At 37.6% G+C, this 15,082-nt stretch overlaps 1 protein-coding gene across 1 annotated transcript in view; it reads right to left on the reverse strand.

Annotated features, from left to right (window-relative positions):
• Positions 1–15,082, reverse strand: part of VPS41 (VPS41, HOPS complex subunit) — a 116,558-nt gene that overhangs the window by 34,090 nt on the left and 67,386 nt on the right. Inside the window, exons 11-14 of the mRNA XM_009273491.2 lie at positions 6,864–6,961; positions 4,369–4,498; positions 2,522–2,637; positions 866–922 (exon numbers count right to left, since the gene is read on the reverse strand). Of these exons, the coding sequence (XP_009271766.1) occupies positions 866–922; positions 2,522–2,637; positions 4,369–4,498; positions 6,864–6,961 (401 nt within the window). The remainder of the gene's footprint in view (positions 1–865; positions 923–2,521; positions 2,638–4,368; positions 4,499–6,863; positions 6,962–15,082) is intronic.

The raw sequence follows: 15,082 nt of genomic DNA on the forward strand, positions 1-15,082 counted from the left end.
TCTCCCCCATCCCACTGGGGGGGAGTGAGTGAGTGACTGTGTGGTGCTTAGTTGCCAGCTGGGGTTAAACCACGACAATATTATAGCAGTAATCTGGCTAAAAATTAAACACATCTTCTAACACTGTACTTAAATACAAACTTCCATTTAAAGAAGCAGCAGTATTAATGAAACACCAATGTGTTCACACTGAGTTCAATTTAAACAAACAAAAAAAAGAGCTAAAATTAGCGATGCTTTTGTGGCTATTACATTACCCCCCTTTTGTCTTAAACATCAATACCCTTTGCTGCTCTGTGAAGCAGCAAAATATTTCCCTATAAGCATGGGAAATAACTATACAGGAGAAAAGGAGCTTAACTATGTAAAATAATGAGAATTGCAAAGCAACGTGAGAAAGCTAGATGTGAAACTGCAACTGAATTTCAATAGCATTTAAAAGGTCTTCCAATCGCACCTTTTAAACTCCTGCCAAAACCCTGTCACATGTACAAGGTAAAAGTTAAAGGGAAATGTGTCACCCCCCCGCCCCCAATCTCTAATATTTTAATACTATGCTACTTGAAACAACAGCAAATTTAATACAAAAGTAAAAGCAAAAAAACCCAACCCATCAGCAATCAGAGAAGTGCAATTCTCTTCTTTCTGATGTCAATAGCACCTTCATAAAATCCAGATCCTTTCGTGTTTCACACACTAACATTCCTGTTCTGCAGCCGAAACCAGCAAATCGAATGCTAGTTGGAGTATGCCTAACAGCTATTGTCTGGTGCAATACAGACAAATACTGGAATTATTTGTAGCATCTCACAGCATTCTAAAAGAAATCAGATATTTTGTCTTGAAAAGAAGTTTTGAGACTTACCAAAATCTTGTGCTTTTTTATGGTCTTCTGACTTATCTCAGCTGCCATCAAAGCTTCCTATATTAAAAAAGTAGAAAACAGAGATACTAGTCAAATACACAAACTTTCAATACAGAAAGCTCTAGAACTGCATATATCAACTATTTTTCAGAGCAGGGTGTTTGAAGCACTAGAATTTTTAATGCCATGGTTGGATGAACAGCTTTGAATTCATACTCAAACAAAAGCAGTCAACCAAAGACAAACTACTTTTGTTTCCATCTGGGTTCACTCCACATTACTATATTAGGATCAAATCGCAAGATTACAACGAAACAGACAATGCAATCGCATTGGATCATTTTCAAATGAGAACCCTTCACTACCAAAACCTGCGGGGAAAAAAAAAAAAAAAAATCAGGAAAGGGGGTGGGAAAAGGCTACCTTTCACTTCCCCAACCCAAAAATCTTCTCCAGTCAGACTGATTTATATTTAAGTGTCAGTTGCCATTCTTCTACTTCTTTCAAATGTACAGAAACAAAGCTGGCACTTTTACAAACAAAATGAAATCTTTAACATACATCATAACACACAAGGTATCTACTACCTTGAATGGCTTTCACAAAGGCATACGCACAGCTGTCACTTGCAAATTACTGGAGTCTTCAGGGACCAAATGCTGTGATTTACATAAACTGCAAAACTGTACTCATCATATGAATTTGCTATTCAGATGTAAAAGCATCCACAAGGATTTAAACAAATCTGCATGAGGAATACCATGATTGCGTTAACAAAAGGAATACATGCTGAATGGCTTTCCCACTTTTTTTTTTTCTTGTAATGGGCGTCCAACAAATAACACGTAAAAAAGCATTTGCGAGTTACTTTATGCATCGTAACAAGTGTTCTAAGTCATTAACTGCAGGACATCAGAATCCAGAACACTAGGTGCATGTTGATATTGTCTGTAAGAATGTATTACTGTTGTTTTAGATGTTTAGATATACATGCTTAAACACACCAATATTTATGCAACCAAATACTGAGCTGCTTTTTCTCCAAGGGAGCTGTATACCTTTGTTTTTTTAATATTGGCTCTACTTTTTTATGAGTAACACTGTTTTCAGCACCAATACCTACAGTCCGAGCCCATATTATTTTACTTTTAAAAGCTTCAACACTGAATGTAAGTAATGCAGAGCAATGCACAGTACCCTAACACAACCTTTTCGTTCTACAGTGGAAGCAATATAGAGTGGGAAAAATCTAGTATTGCCCACCAAGTCTATTTCCCTTCGCTCTTTAGTTGGGATGGATCTAGAAAAATATCCATGTAGCTCATTAGTTAACTGTTCTGCTGCTTTAAAACCAAAAACCAGCTTTAATAATTTTCAGTGACAGCTAATTCATTTCACATCTGATGCTGAGAGCAGTATTCACAGCATCTAATTCAGCTACCTCACTTGGGTCCAATTCAGATGAGTTGTTTCAGTAGGAAGATTAACTCTCCAGAGAGACGGAGAGATGTATAGTCAACTCCTACCCTTTACAAGCATTTAGACACTGACTGTAGGAACAGAAACTATCCAATCCAAATGACCTAGCAGAGTTCATCACCCCACCCCAATTTCTAAACCAGGAAAGCCTGAAGGAAAGAATGTTGTAAAAATTACTTCGTATTTCTTCTTTTCAAGAAGCCAGTCAATGTGGTCATCTTGGTCCCGCTCTTTAGCCACAACCACATCTCTTGGGCTGATGATATAAAAAAGTGATTCACCTTCCGAATACTCTGCAAATGCATACACAGTTTTATCATTATTATTATATTTTCCTCAAGTAAAGCCCTGCTTTTTAGTACACCCTTGAGGAGAATTTAAAAAGAGGAGGATGCAAGGAAGACAGCAAGGCTACTCCTGCAGAACATGCTTGTTTGGGAAGCTGTATTATCCAATAAATTAAAACTGGTTTAAATGGCAAAATAGCTCTCAAAAATAAAAAAAATCACTACAGCTTATTGCAAATTCTGATTCATCCACTATGTGTAAACTTTATGATGGTTTAGAACACATTATTATACTTTTAGAGGACTATTACACTACATAGCCTGCAATAAACTTATCCTCCCCATCAAGGTCAAGGCCATCAAAAGCATAAATGATAGATGCTATAACCCCTGGGGACACAGCACATCATTACAGCAATGCATTTGCAATGCTATAAGTTAAGGTTATATGTATAATGCATTTGCTTATACCATAAGCCTTTATTTTTGAGCAAGCTCAAAGTAAAAATGTACTTAAAGGTAAAATCAAACACAGATGATGACTGTTCAGAATAGTTATTTCCACAGAACCCATGAAGAAACACCATCAATATTTTGTAGTTACAGGAAAGAAAACCATCTCCCATCCTTAACTATATCTATACATGCATACAAATACACTCCTGAACTGATAAACAATTCACAAAATAATGCTTGTTTTAAAGCCATCCAAAAACTTTAGACTTGTCAGATTAACTAGAATATTCATTAAGCGTAAAAGTACAGCTGTGGGCATCAATGTTCTGCTTAGGGACAGGTATAAAGAAATCCCAATTCTATTGATAGCAGCAGAGATGTTCTGGAGATGAGGAGGAGATATACTGTATTTCTAGTGGCTTAAGGGCATTGATGTACACAAAGAGGCCTGCCAAGCCTATGATTTGAAGCATGCTGCCAGAGAAGATGCTTAAAAATCAGATTCATGGATTTTAAAAGCCAGAAGGAATGTTTCTGTATAACACAGGCTATATAATCTTCACCAAGGAATTCTGCACCAGCTTTGCCATGCATCTTTCTGAACTACAACGCATATCAGAAAACCATCCCATCTTATTTAAAAGACTGGTATATATTGTGCCAGGGCTTAACCTCCCTGCCTGTTACATAATTAAACCTATCTTCTAGGCTGAACTTGCCAAACTCCAGTTTCTGTTCATTACATTTTACCATTCTGGGGTCTATTATACGCCGACAGCTTTGTCAGTGCAGGGAAGCTAAATGTGAGTGTGCCCCTTTTAAGTTGATCCAGGCGCATCTTACTGTTGAAATGACATTTATTCCATCTTTGTCTCTAAAGCAGTTTTTCCAGACACTGTATCACTCATTTCACTATTCATGAAGCCCTTTGTGTCCAAAGAGACAGAAGAGCTCCTATGGATCACATGCTGAATACATCTCCATCAAAGATACTGCCTTCCACGATACTGGACATTACATGAGATCTATATTTCTGCCTTCCCCAGTATGTCTGACTTAATAGATGGCATTACAAATCATGATGTTTAAATATGCACATTTGTTTTCTTTCATGTAACTGGTTCTTGTGGATTTCTACTTTACACTTCAGTGTCATAAGCAGTTATAGACAGCTATTCAAGGAGATGACATAAAAATGAAAAAGGTGGTTGAGGCCTCCCAAATCAAGTCTTTTTTAACCAAGTAATGAAAATAAAACAAAACAATATTAAGAACACCTACCTAAATGATAATCTCTACATTCATTTTCCTGAAATCCTCGTACTGTTAGTGCATCAGAAGAGATCTCTTCACAGGACTCAGGTAGGGGTTGTACAATATCCAGTCTAGGCCTTGCACAACACTCCACTTCCTAGAAAAATGCAAACATCTTAGTTGCATCCTACACGATTTACCTTAGCAATGCCAACTGATGGTCATCTACAACCAAGGCTGAAATTCAACAGCTGCAAACATTCCCAAAGGTGCAGCACTTTGCACTGGGTACTCAGTTGCAAACCATAAAAGTTGCAAAGTTGTGCTCCACAGAGTAGCTGTAATCGCATCTGAAACACAAAGGAAAGTTATTCCTACTCTTGGCTTGCTTCCCTTGAACAGATCAGTGCAGAGAAGGAGGTTTAGACAAGACACAGGTCTAACCCTTCCCCTGAGTTTGCTCACTATTTTTCTGTTCTTGGTCACAGAATTTTTCAGGGTTATTACAGATGATCATCAATCATTGCATTCAACAAGCAACAGAACAATTTAAGACACATTCTCAGCTGGGCTCAGGCCCCGAAGGACAGAGCTCTATGAATCAATGATATTCTGGTACCTAGATGAACTTGGGGGTTTTTTAGCTAGTGTTTAAGCTTGCACTTTTAAGCATCCAGCAGCAGTAGGGAAAAAAATAATCTGAGAATAATCTAAAACCCTTGCTGTGCTGATGGCCTTAGAGCAACATGAACTTTCAAGTGCAATGTAGGTGGTTATGGTAAGACGACATCATGGATTTTCATCTTCTACCCAAGGGAAACCGCTGTCTTCAACTAGCTGTATTTTTAATTAAGTCAAGGTCCAAGACGATTCCTTATTTTCTACTTCTGGCTGTGAATTACAACAAAACATAGAATGAAAGAGCAAGGAGACATAAAGTGGATTTACACAGCTCTAGCCTACCCATTCGGCAGCAGCACCACTCGGGTCTTTTCTCAATTTAACTGTTCCAGTGCAAGGGCGGGGGGGGGGGGGAAACCCCAGCCAACCCTGTGCTACCTGATCCAATTTGTAACAAGTAGGAAGTTGTCATTTGAGAGCTGTGAAATCAAGCGTAGGAAGAACAGTGTTCCTCACAACCCAACAGCATTTGTAGCGAGCAGCACTTCTGCTGCAAGCTCAGGCAGCTTGGGCTCCACGGGGCCAAGACACTAACAGAGGGGTTCCCACGACACTGGGGCACAGACACGGTGTCAGGGAGGAGAGTACTTTTGTTTCCTTGCTAGGGTTACCCAGAGGACTGAGAAGTTAAAGTCCAGCATTCGGAGTTTGTTTAAAAGGCTAATTAAAAGCAAATACGTGGGGAAAAAAAAAAAAATCTCTTTCCTATGTTCTATAACCATTGTATCACCCGAAATTCTCTTTTCATCTTTCTTTCCTGAAGCAGTTAGAATGACTTCAATCTTTATCAGTCACTACCTCCTTTATACTATGCTACTTCTTCCTTAACAGCCGCTTCCCAATTTCCTTGCTCCCTAGCATTTCAACCCACCTTTTCTTCCCCCTTCCTTATCCCATTTGTTTGCTTCCTTTTCTTTCACCGACTCTCCCGCGCTAGAGGACTGCTGTACCGGCTCTCTTGGGAAACACTGCTGTGACATTATTTTTCTCCTTAATATAAATATAGAAATAATAATCTGACATCCTGCAGCAGAGCTAGAAGCTAACCCTATTGATTTCAGCAGGCTTGAGCATTTGTTTGAACCTACAGCATTTCATCGCCTAGCAACTTGTGCACCCAGTTGCTTAAGGTTACTATGGTGATGGTTGTCTAATGCAGACGTACTATCAAAGAGATGATCAAGAGCATCTGCCATTCTCACACTGCAACTTCAAGGATTTCCTCCACTGCCTCACCTTTTATTTGGCAATATGAAATAAATGTCGGAGACAGACAAGGCACTCGCCTGTGCGCAGTAAAAACGGCTGACATGAATTCTAATTTCTACCTATCTACACACGTATCTGGGTGTACGTAACTAAAGGTCTTGGAAGTGAGGGAGACAATGATGCCAATTCCTTGCAATCATGCATCCCACCCCCACCACAATGACTCCTATTGCTTGAGTTGATCAACTTCACTACTCTCGTTTCTTCTAAGATGCAGTGTCAGCAAGCCCCTCTTGTGGCTAAAAAAGATCCTTTATTTCATCTGGTGCAGAAATAGCAGAAAGAGAGAGGGGAAAAAAAGAATGAAAAAGGAGAGAGAAAGGCTATCTAGACTCCTTCTCTGTTTCCTGCAAGAAACAAAGGAACCCAGACAGGACTTCTGAAAGGTAAGTACATCAGTCTTCAACATCACCTCCACTGACCTTATTTTATAGGTCAGAGAAGTTTCAAGCACTGTTCACTACCAGCAGACTGCAAATTCTTTCACAGATAATCAGATCTACGTGACTAGCTGAAGCCCCAACTCACAGGGCAGTTTAGTGCTGTGAAGAAACTATAACAAAAACAATTACCGTTTTTTCGGAAATCTCCTTTACATATGAAAGTATAACAAGCTGGTCGCAGAGAGGTGCAAGTCCACTGATATAGAATTCGGTGTCGAACTGGAAAACTGAAATACAGGAAAGACAACAGATTGTTAAATAAATGAATGTGTATGAACTACTCCCTAAGGAAAACACACAACTGATTTTCAGTGGCAATCAACAGCACGCAGTAGCACTTCAGAGAAATGAAGACTCAATACATATAACAAACCTACAGACTTCCCAGTTGGATCAGCAAGATGAAAAATTACATTTAACAGATTAAATTCCATTAAAGCTTGCAAGAAGAAATGTTTGTGCTCCAGGACATGCTAGAGATGAAACATTTGAAGTGAACAGTCAGCCTGATTTTCAGTAATCACACTGGAAAAAAAGGAAGCAAAACCAAAACCAAACTCAATAAAATAGGCAATAAATAGAACATCTTCATTGCTTTGCGTATTTGCAGCAAGTTCATGTGGCCATAAGAGAATCACACCTGCTACACCTATTGGTATGATATATGAAAACACAAAGATCATTATTTATTTATCATCACTTTAAACATCACTGGAATATTTACAGATACCCTCATTACAAAGAAAACATATGGTTAAAAAGTCCCTTTTCTTGTTCATAAAACTGAAAATGCAATTTCCTAAAATCGATACAGTTACGTGATGATTATTTTGATAAAGAGAAAGAAAGAGAGACCTGAACTCTATTTACAAAAAGGGTCATTAAAGCAGACCTCTGCCACAGAAACAGCTATTTAGTTTTATTCTGCTGGATTTACAGTGCAGGCATTCAACATCTGGGAAGCCCTTTTTGTAGGCTCCTCTCTCATGGGGCCCAAAACAGGAATCATCCAAGTGCTTATATTAGAAAAACTTATAACTATAAGCTTTTACAAAAATATCAGATGCATCATCATTTTCTCTTAAAACATGGTTTTAGGAGAATCTAAGCATAAGTAGAAAAAAAGTTTCCTTGCTTACTGCTTAGCATGCTACATTACTAATATCTACTGTTTACTAAAATAGTTACTAATTATTTTAGTAAAGCAAAGAGAAAATGCAGCATAATGACGCTAAAAGCTAATTTTCGTTAGCTAAGGTAATAAGAAGGAACAGGAGAAATAATCATCCTCCTGCTAAAGGAGAAAAAAATAGTCAAGTAAAGTACAGATTTGATACCTGTCTCTCAATGAATAAGCAAATACTGTTTTTCTCTTAATGGCTGTTGACACTGACATCACTGGGGGACCACAGCACGGCACAAGGGTAGAGCACTCAATCTACTCTAGGAGAGAACAGGTTCACATTTGTAATCCTGTACATAATTATTTTTTTTTCTAGCCTGCGAGACTGATGTGATTACTTCAACTGTGTCACATGTTGCTCTGAGTGATGATTTTAAACAAACCATGTCAGAAACATCTGCATAATATATCTTATTCCCAGTTTACAATTTAGTATTTGGCATTTTAAAAGAATATGGAAGGCAGGAGGAAAAACATGGAAAAGAAAAAACAAAGTCAAATCCGTTAACGCTGGCTAGAAGGACAAGCAAAGAAACTTTCATTTCAGCTTTAAATAGTGACAAGAGAAGGCTATCAAAGGCATATAAAATATTGTGGTTTGAATTTGGAGGGGAAAACAGAGTGGTGAATGGTACCTTTATAAAGATTATGGGGACAGTTTTAAAAAAACATGTGTGTTTCTTTGACTTTCACTAGAACTTCAGTTCCTTTGCCAGTGAAAATGTTTGTAACATCCACGAAATGGTGCATTTAGGATCTAACAGTAGTACTGGTCTACAAGACAAAAATAAATAAACAAATAAAAATCATCACTTCAAGTTTTGTTTTTAAATAGAGTTTAGTTTCCTTGGTTTCACTTTCAGCTTTCTCTCAGCTCATCCTCCTCAAGAGGCCTTGTTGAAACACAATGCTCTAGCTCTGCTGCTACAGCCTTGAACAAAGAATAGCTGGCATAGACAGTGCTTCTTGACCTGATAAAAACCTTTGATGCAGCTAATCAAAAAAGTTTTACTGAAAAACGTTATAGAAGTTATAGCTGCACAGAACACTAATAGGTTAATTTGACTTACTCTCTGGACACTTCATTGTGATGAAGGGGGGAAAAAAAAAAACCAGCATAGAGGCATTGCAGAAATGCTGTTAATTTGAAAAGGATCCAAAACAATTAAAACAAACATAGTATTGAAGTAATTGGGAATGACCGAGGTATGGCCATGTGTCATACATGTTTATGCCTGTCATAAAAGAAGATGGAAGATATGCTGACAGTGGATCTACTCTATGTTCAGCACCTATGTACAGCTGTCAAACAAATTACCAGGAAGCAAAAAGAAGAAACCTTTACATCTCTTTTTGTTGTTCATTAAATGAGATGTATGAAATACACCACACTACAGAAATAAAACAATATATGCTACATTATTTACCCAAACTCTATAAAGCAACTTTCTCTGGAATTTAAAGATCCACACACGTGGTGGACTGAAACTAAACAAAGTCTATTTCATTTAATCAAATCTCAAAAAGCAGCCCCTGCTTTTCTACTGCAGATTTAGAGTGAAATTCTGGTTACCGTCAGAGGTTTTGGCCATCGATTTCAATGGGGCCAAGGTTTCAACATTGTCTTTTGGGAGAGTAAGCAGGAAGCTGAACTAGAGTGCAGAGAATTAACATGAAACTTTATGTGTGGAGAAAAAGAAGGATTTTTTCGGTTTTGTATTTGTTTTTTTTAATTCTGTATGATATATGAAAGAAATGGAAAAGCCAACACACAAGCTAATTTTTACGTAGCCCACTCGTATATCAACAGCAGCAGAGCCACAAAGCACCATGAACTGGCCCAGCTTACCTAGAACTCTGGTGCACTGTTAGCTGCTGGGGTGATACCACTATGCATTCCCAAATTAACTTTTAACCAGCGACTTCAGGCAGATCTGCAAAATTTGCAGTCATTGCTGTAGGCCACAGTACAGCATACTAAGTGTTTTGAAATGGTACCTCTACCACCAGTGTTTTTACTGAGCTAGGTTATTGATGCAAAACAAAATAGTACACAAAATGGCATGTTTTGATTAGCTATGATCATGTTCATGCAGTTGCATTTGATACAAAAAATAAAAAGACTTTTTTTTTCCTTCCCCACAGTATGTGCATTCAGTTCCAGCTAGAGGACCAGGAAAGGTCCCATATAAGTATCACTTAAGCTGTCTTTAGATGAATAGAAGCAAATCACAAAGCATAAACATATACACATGGTATATGTGTATCAACACATGTAACACACATAAACACACAGTAAACATATACACATGGTATATGTTTATTGAAATAAAAGAATATTCTTACTTTTAGGTATACTATCCAACATAATCCTTGAAGAAAATACAAATCTCATTTTTTTTAACATTCATATTTTTCTCTGAAAATCATCATATATGAACACCTGCCCTAGCATTTAAGTATTCCCTTACAAATGGCTTCTACCTCCCATAAGACTCTGCAATAGCCTTTATATATTCAAATTTCCAGGGCGGACCTACCTCTGACTAGGTAGAAAGCTCAGGATGTGCCCAGTTAAAGAAATGTCAACTGCGACTCAAAAGGAACTGTAAATTTCTAGTGAGAAGCAGTGAAGTAACACATATGAAGGTCCTTTATTGGGGCTTGAATAGCCTTAAAACGCCCTGTGAATTTTCTACCCGTACTACTATATGTGAAATCAAGCAACTATTTACCTAATCATGTACGTATTTTGGCATTTTAATGGACAATCCTTTTCCTTGAATTTCAGTAGGAAGAGCAGTAGGGTAAGACTAAAATCAATGGCGGGTCCTACACATCAACGATTAGCAAAAACTGATGCTTCCAAACTTGGAATTCACACCCTCTACTATTTATTTATAATCAAAACGGTTGGAAAAGTCATATTAAAATTTATTTTTGTTCGAAGGTTGAAGGTCCAGAAAAGCTTTAGAGAAAATTTAGCAACTGTTAATCAATCATTCTGTATGTAACTTTGAATGCCACATGGCAAAGAGGATGAGCGTTTTCATTAAAGCAAAGCAGGGCAATGAAAATCATACTGTTAATTGAATATGATAACGAAAGAAAAAAACCCCACCTAGGCTTAAAATCAAAACTCTGTAAAGCCTCTGCCACTGAGAGCTGTTGCCTTACTACTTGCTACCAGCACAGAATGGAAACGAGCAAGAATTTTGCTACTAAAACAAAACAATTTCTCTCAATTACAGTATCACACTAATCAGAAACATCAGGAAAAAAGCCCACTACCTCATCATGCCAGTAATCATCCATCTGGTGAGGTCTACTCTTTCAATTAAATTAGAAAAATGTTTTGTCTACTCTAAGCAGCGTTACTATTTGCTGTTTTACCTGTAGTCAGGTTGTGTGAAATAGAAGTGCTACCCTGGTGCTGAAGTCATCTTACCCTTTACTCCATCTCACACAGCAATAAAAATAATCTTTAGAAATATGGTAATTGCCTGTACAACTCTCTAGCTTCAGACACACACAACTTTTAAGGAAATCCCATGGAATCCTTGATGACAACTAGAAAGTCAGGAGCTGAAGTTTCAAAGCTTCAAAGTTGATTTTCTGAAAAACTCTTTTTTCCATTACATGTTGAACTGAGAAACTTTGTTAACCAACAGGGAAAATATTCAGGAGTCTGACAGTCCTAACTAATTTTATCATGAAATTTATAAATGATCTGTTTGGGTTGTGGCAAAACAGGATGAGCAAAAGTCTAAGTGCAATCAGATATATAAATGGGTTGGGTTTTTTCCTTCTTTTTTTTTTTTAGCAATTTGCTTCTCAGAGTGTAGCAGACTTGCTCCAGTGAAATGTTTACATAAATCAGCATATAAAGTTGATGACATTTAGTCACAGTTAATTTCTTGCTCATCACGTCCATTAAGCAAGCTTTAAGTTCCATCTATATAAAGAGAAAAATGCTCGTATGGTAGATCCCAGTATCTCGCTTTACAAACCAAAAAAAAAAATATTCCCATGTTTTCTTTTCAGACAAAAATGTGCAATGTCAATGCTTGGTGGTATCTTGCTGTGCAGTTATACAGCTATTCCCTCAAAAATCACATAGATGTGTTGTCACAAGCATATCCACAAAACACATAATTTTTAAACCAGAATTCTACTTTGTGGGGAATTTGGGGGAATGCAGAGGGGGTAGATCCCATATCTCGCTTTACAAACCAAAAAAAAAAATATTCCCATGTTTTCTTTTCAGACAAAAATGTGCAATGTCAATGCTTGGTGGTATCTTGCTGTGCAGTTATACAGCTATTCCCTCAAAAATCACATAGATGTGTTGTCACAAGCATATCCACAAAACACATAATTTTTAAACCAGAATTCTACTTTGTGGGGAATTTGGGGGAATGCAGAGGGGAGACAAGTGCTCAAGAGGCATTGCTGGCTGGTTGGCACCTGAAATTAAGCTGAGATTCCTCAGATAAAATTTGGGCTAAAATAAACTGAATAGGAAGTCTCTAATTGACTTCAAGTCTTGTACTGACCTCCAGCGTTAATCTCCATTTTAACAACCTGAGTAACTGAGGCAGAGAAAAAGTACTTCTCTATAAAAGTATATAAAATCCCAAGCTACTTGACAAAGCCATTGAAGACTAGATGCCCCGTTTCACTTTGAAAAGGCATCGTATTAACTTCAAAGTGCTAATTAGTTCTTTAGCAACCATCCTTCTCGTGGGCTCCAGTTGAGGAAGGGTTCCCTGTTCAGACCAGAAGTTGTCCAGCATTACAGCTTTTGTACACGCATCAGGAGCGGGCACAGAGGTCATGCACTCTTTAAGAAGGATCACAACAGCATTTAGTCCACGTTAAGCCTGTAATTCAATACCAATACTTTGTAATCAATACACTACTTCACAGTGGTAGCTGACAGAGCTAAACTGATGGGATCTGCTCAGCTAACATACATTTAAACCTAAATAGAAACAGTTCACTGGAGTTTATCGTCGACACTGAATGAAGATCCACGTAGGCAATGAAATGTAACATATAACCAGAGACAATGGAAAAGATTACTGAAGAAAAGCACCATTAATATACTGAAAGACGTAAATAAAATTAGCAGTGCCATGCAAAGATCTCAGTGCACGAGACCTGTATAATTCATCTAATTTCTCTTACATGTAATCATGGCATTATCTTTAAAATAAAACAGCTAGAACATTTCAGTGGTGTTACTTTCCCACATTATGGGACATCTGGTTTAGCATCACAGTAGATACCATATTTATTTTCTACCTCAGAGTACATATGGCTATGTGTCAAGACAGAATCAGAAGATGAGGAGGACCCTGTTACACAGGATCCTATGTACCTAACTTGCAATGCAGGAAATGCTCCGTTTCCTTATTCACTGGGCTGCAAACCACTGAAGAAACATTTACGATCTACTGATGCCATCATGGTTTACTATGCTATTATTGTGGAACTTTGAGGCCCTCAGATGGCTCTGAAAGAGTATAAATCTGAAACTGCTGAGGTATGAGAAAACACTATATTGTCATAGGCTCCATAGGTATTACCCTGATGAGCAAAGAACAGAGTATCAAGTCTCCTACTTCACCTCTGGTTTTGCAAAATTGTAAGAGCAGGAAGGAAAAAAAACACCACCCAAACAAAAAAAACATTAAACATGACAAAAGTTATATTGTGTTATGAGTTTCATTTTTCATAAGCATGACACCAAGGTGTTATGAGCCAAAACATCTAAAGGATATTCAGCTATCCTGCCACTGAAGGATATTCTTGCCTTGTGTAAATTCTTTACATTATGAAAGTGTATCAGCTTATGCATCCACTTAGGATATTAATGGTCTTGCAAAAAAACCTATAGTGGCTGCTGGTCTGCCCATTAATAACATCAGACCTTCCAGCTATGCCTTTGAAAAGTAAAGTTGAAATAGATGCTATGGCATGACACACAGCTCTCAAGAAGACCTTCTATGTGATTACATCAAAAGCTATTGTAATTTATATTGAGACTTGAACAAATAATGTCTCCCTCTTTTCCCTCCCAATCTAATACCCACTTTCCAATGAGTGCTGCTGACAGCATTTGGCAGAGTTGTTTCAGTGCTTTGACCTGAAACCAGAAAGAAAAATCTCAAGCACATTGTTAACAGGTTAAGTGAGATAAAACACCAGTCCTCAAGAATACAGAGAAGATTTTAGGCTAAAAATTGTAAGATGAAAAAAGTTACTTCCACAAAAATCTCTAACCTTCAAGTCTGCACCTAAATAGTCCGATGACAGCTTTTTTTTTAAAAAAATGAAGTTCCAATAGACAGTCATGTAAGACTAGCTCCCTCCGCATAGACACATTATAGCTGAAGTAGAAGTTGCCTCTGTTCACTTATCACTATGTAAACAACCCCATTTAATTATTTTCTAAAAGCTACTTACAGGTACAGAAAAGCTTATGTAAAGATCTGCGGCTAAAACTCAAGACTGAACTTCTCCTTGACAAAATTCTCTCAAATATCCTAGAATTCCACAGTTAATTATTCTGTTGGGACTATGTAATCTTAAACGACAAATAGCTTTCAGGTCTCAGTTAATTGTCAGGCATGCCACCATCTCTCAGTATCCAGAGCTCCTACAGAGTTTAACAAGTCTCCTAGCTGATTTTCAGAAGCTATTTTAAAATGGTTCTTTCCTGAAATCAGAAAGCAGAGTATACACCTATGCCATGCACCCTTCTAATCTGGCATGAGTCAGGATCTTGCTTGAACACTCTTGTCTACAATCTCATGTCATTACAGTCAAGACAAGGAAGCACCAAAGTTTACAAACTGTTGTCCACTCTGGCCTGCAGAATCCCAGAAGGCCTGTTTATCTTCCCAGCACCACTTCTTCATAGATATTTCCTTTCCCCAGAAGAAGCTTCTGGGGACAGTTGTGACTTTTTGTTTACGTCCCCTCTTCCCCTCCAAATTTCCTTTGAATTCCACTTTACACTTTACTTAATACACATTTTGTCATGACCTTTTCCATTAATCAGCAATAATGAAATTTATTCACAGCACCTAAACTAGCCAAATAAGAAATCAATGGAAAACATAAAACGCAGAAGCAAAAAAGGCAACAAAAAGAAATT

This window comes from Aptenodytes forsteri, unplaced genomic scaffold, assembly GCF_000699145.1.
Source record: "Aptenodytes forsteri isolate BGI_AS27 unplaced genomic scaffold, ASM69914v1 Scaffold270, whole genome shotgun sequence".
Classification (NCBI taxonomy): domain Eukaryota; kingdom Metazoa; phylum Chordata; class Aves; order Sphenisciformes; family Spheniscidae; genus Aptenodytes; species Aptenodytes forsteri.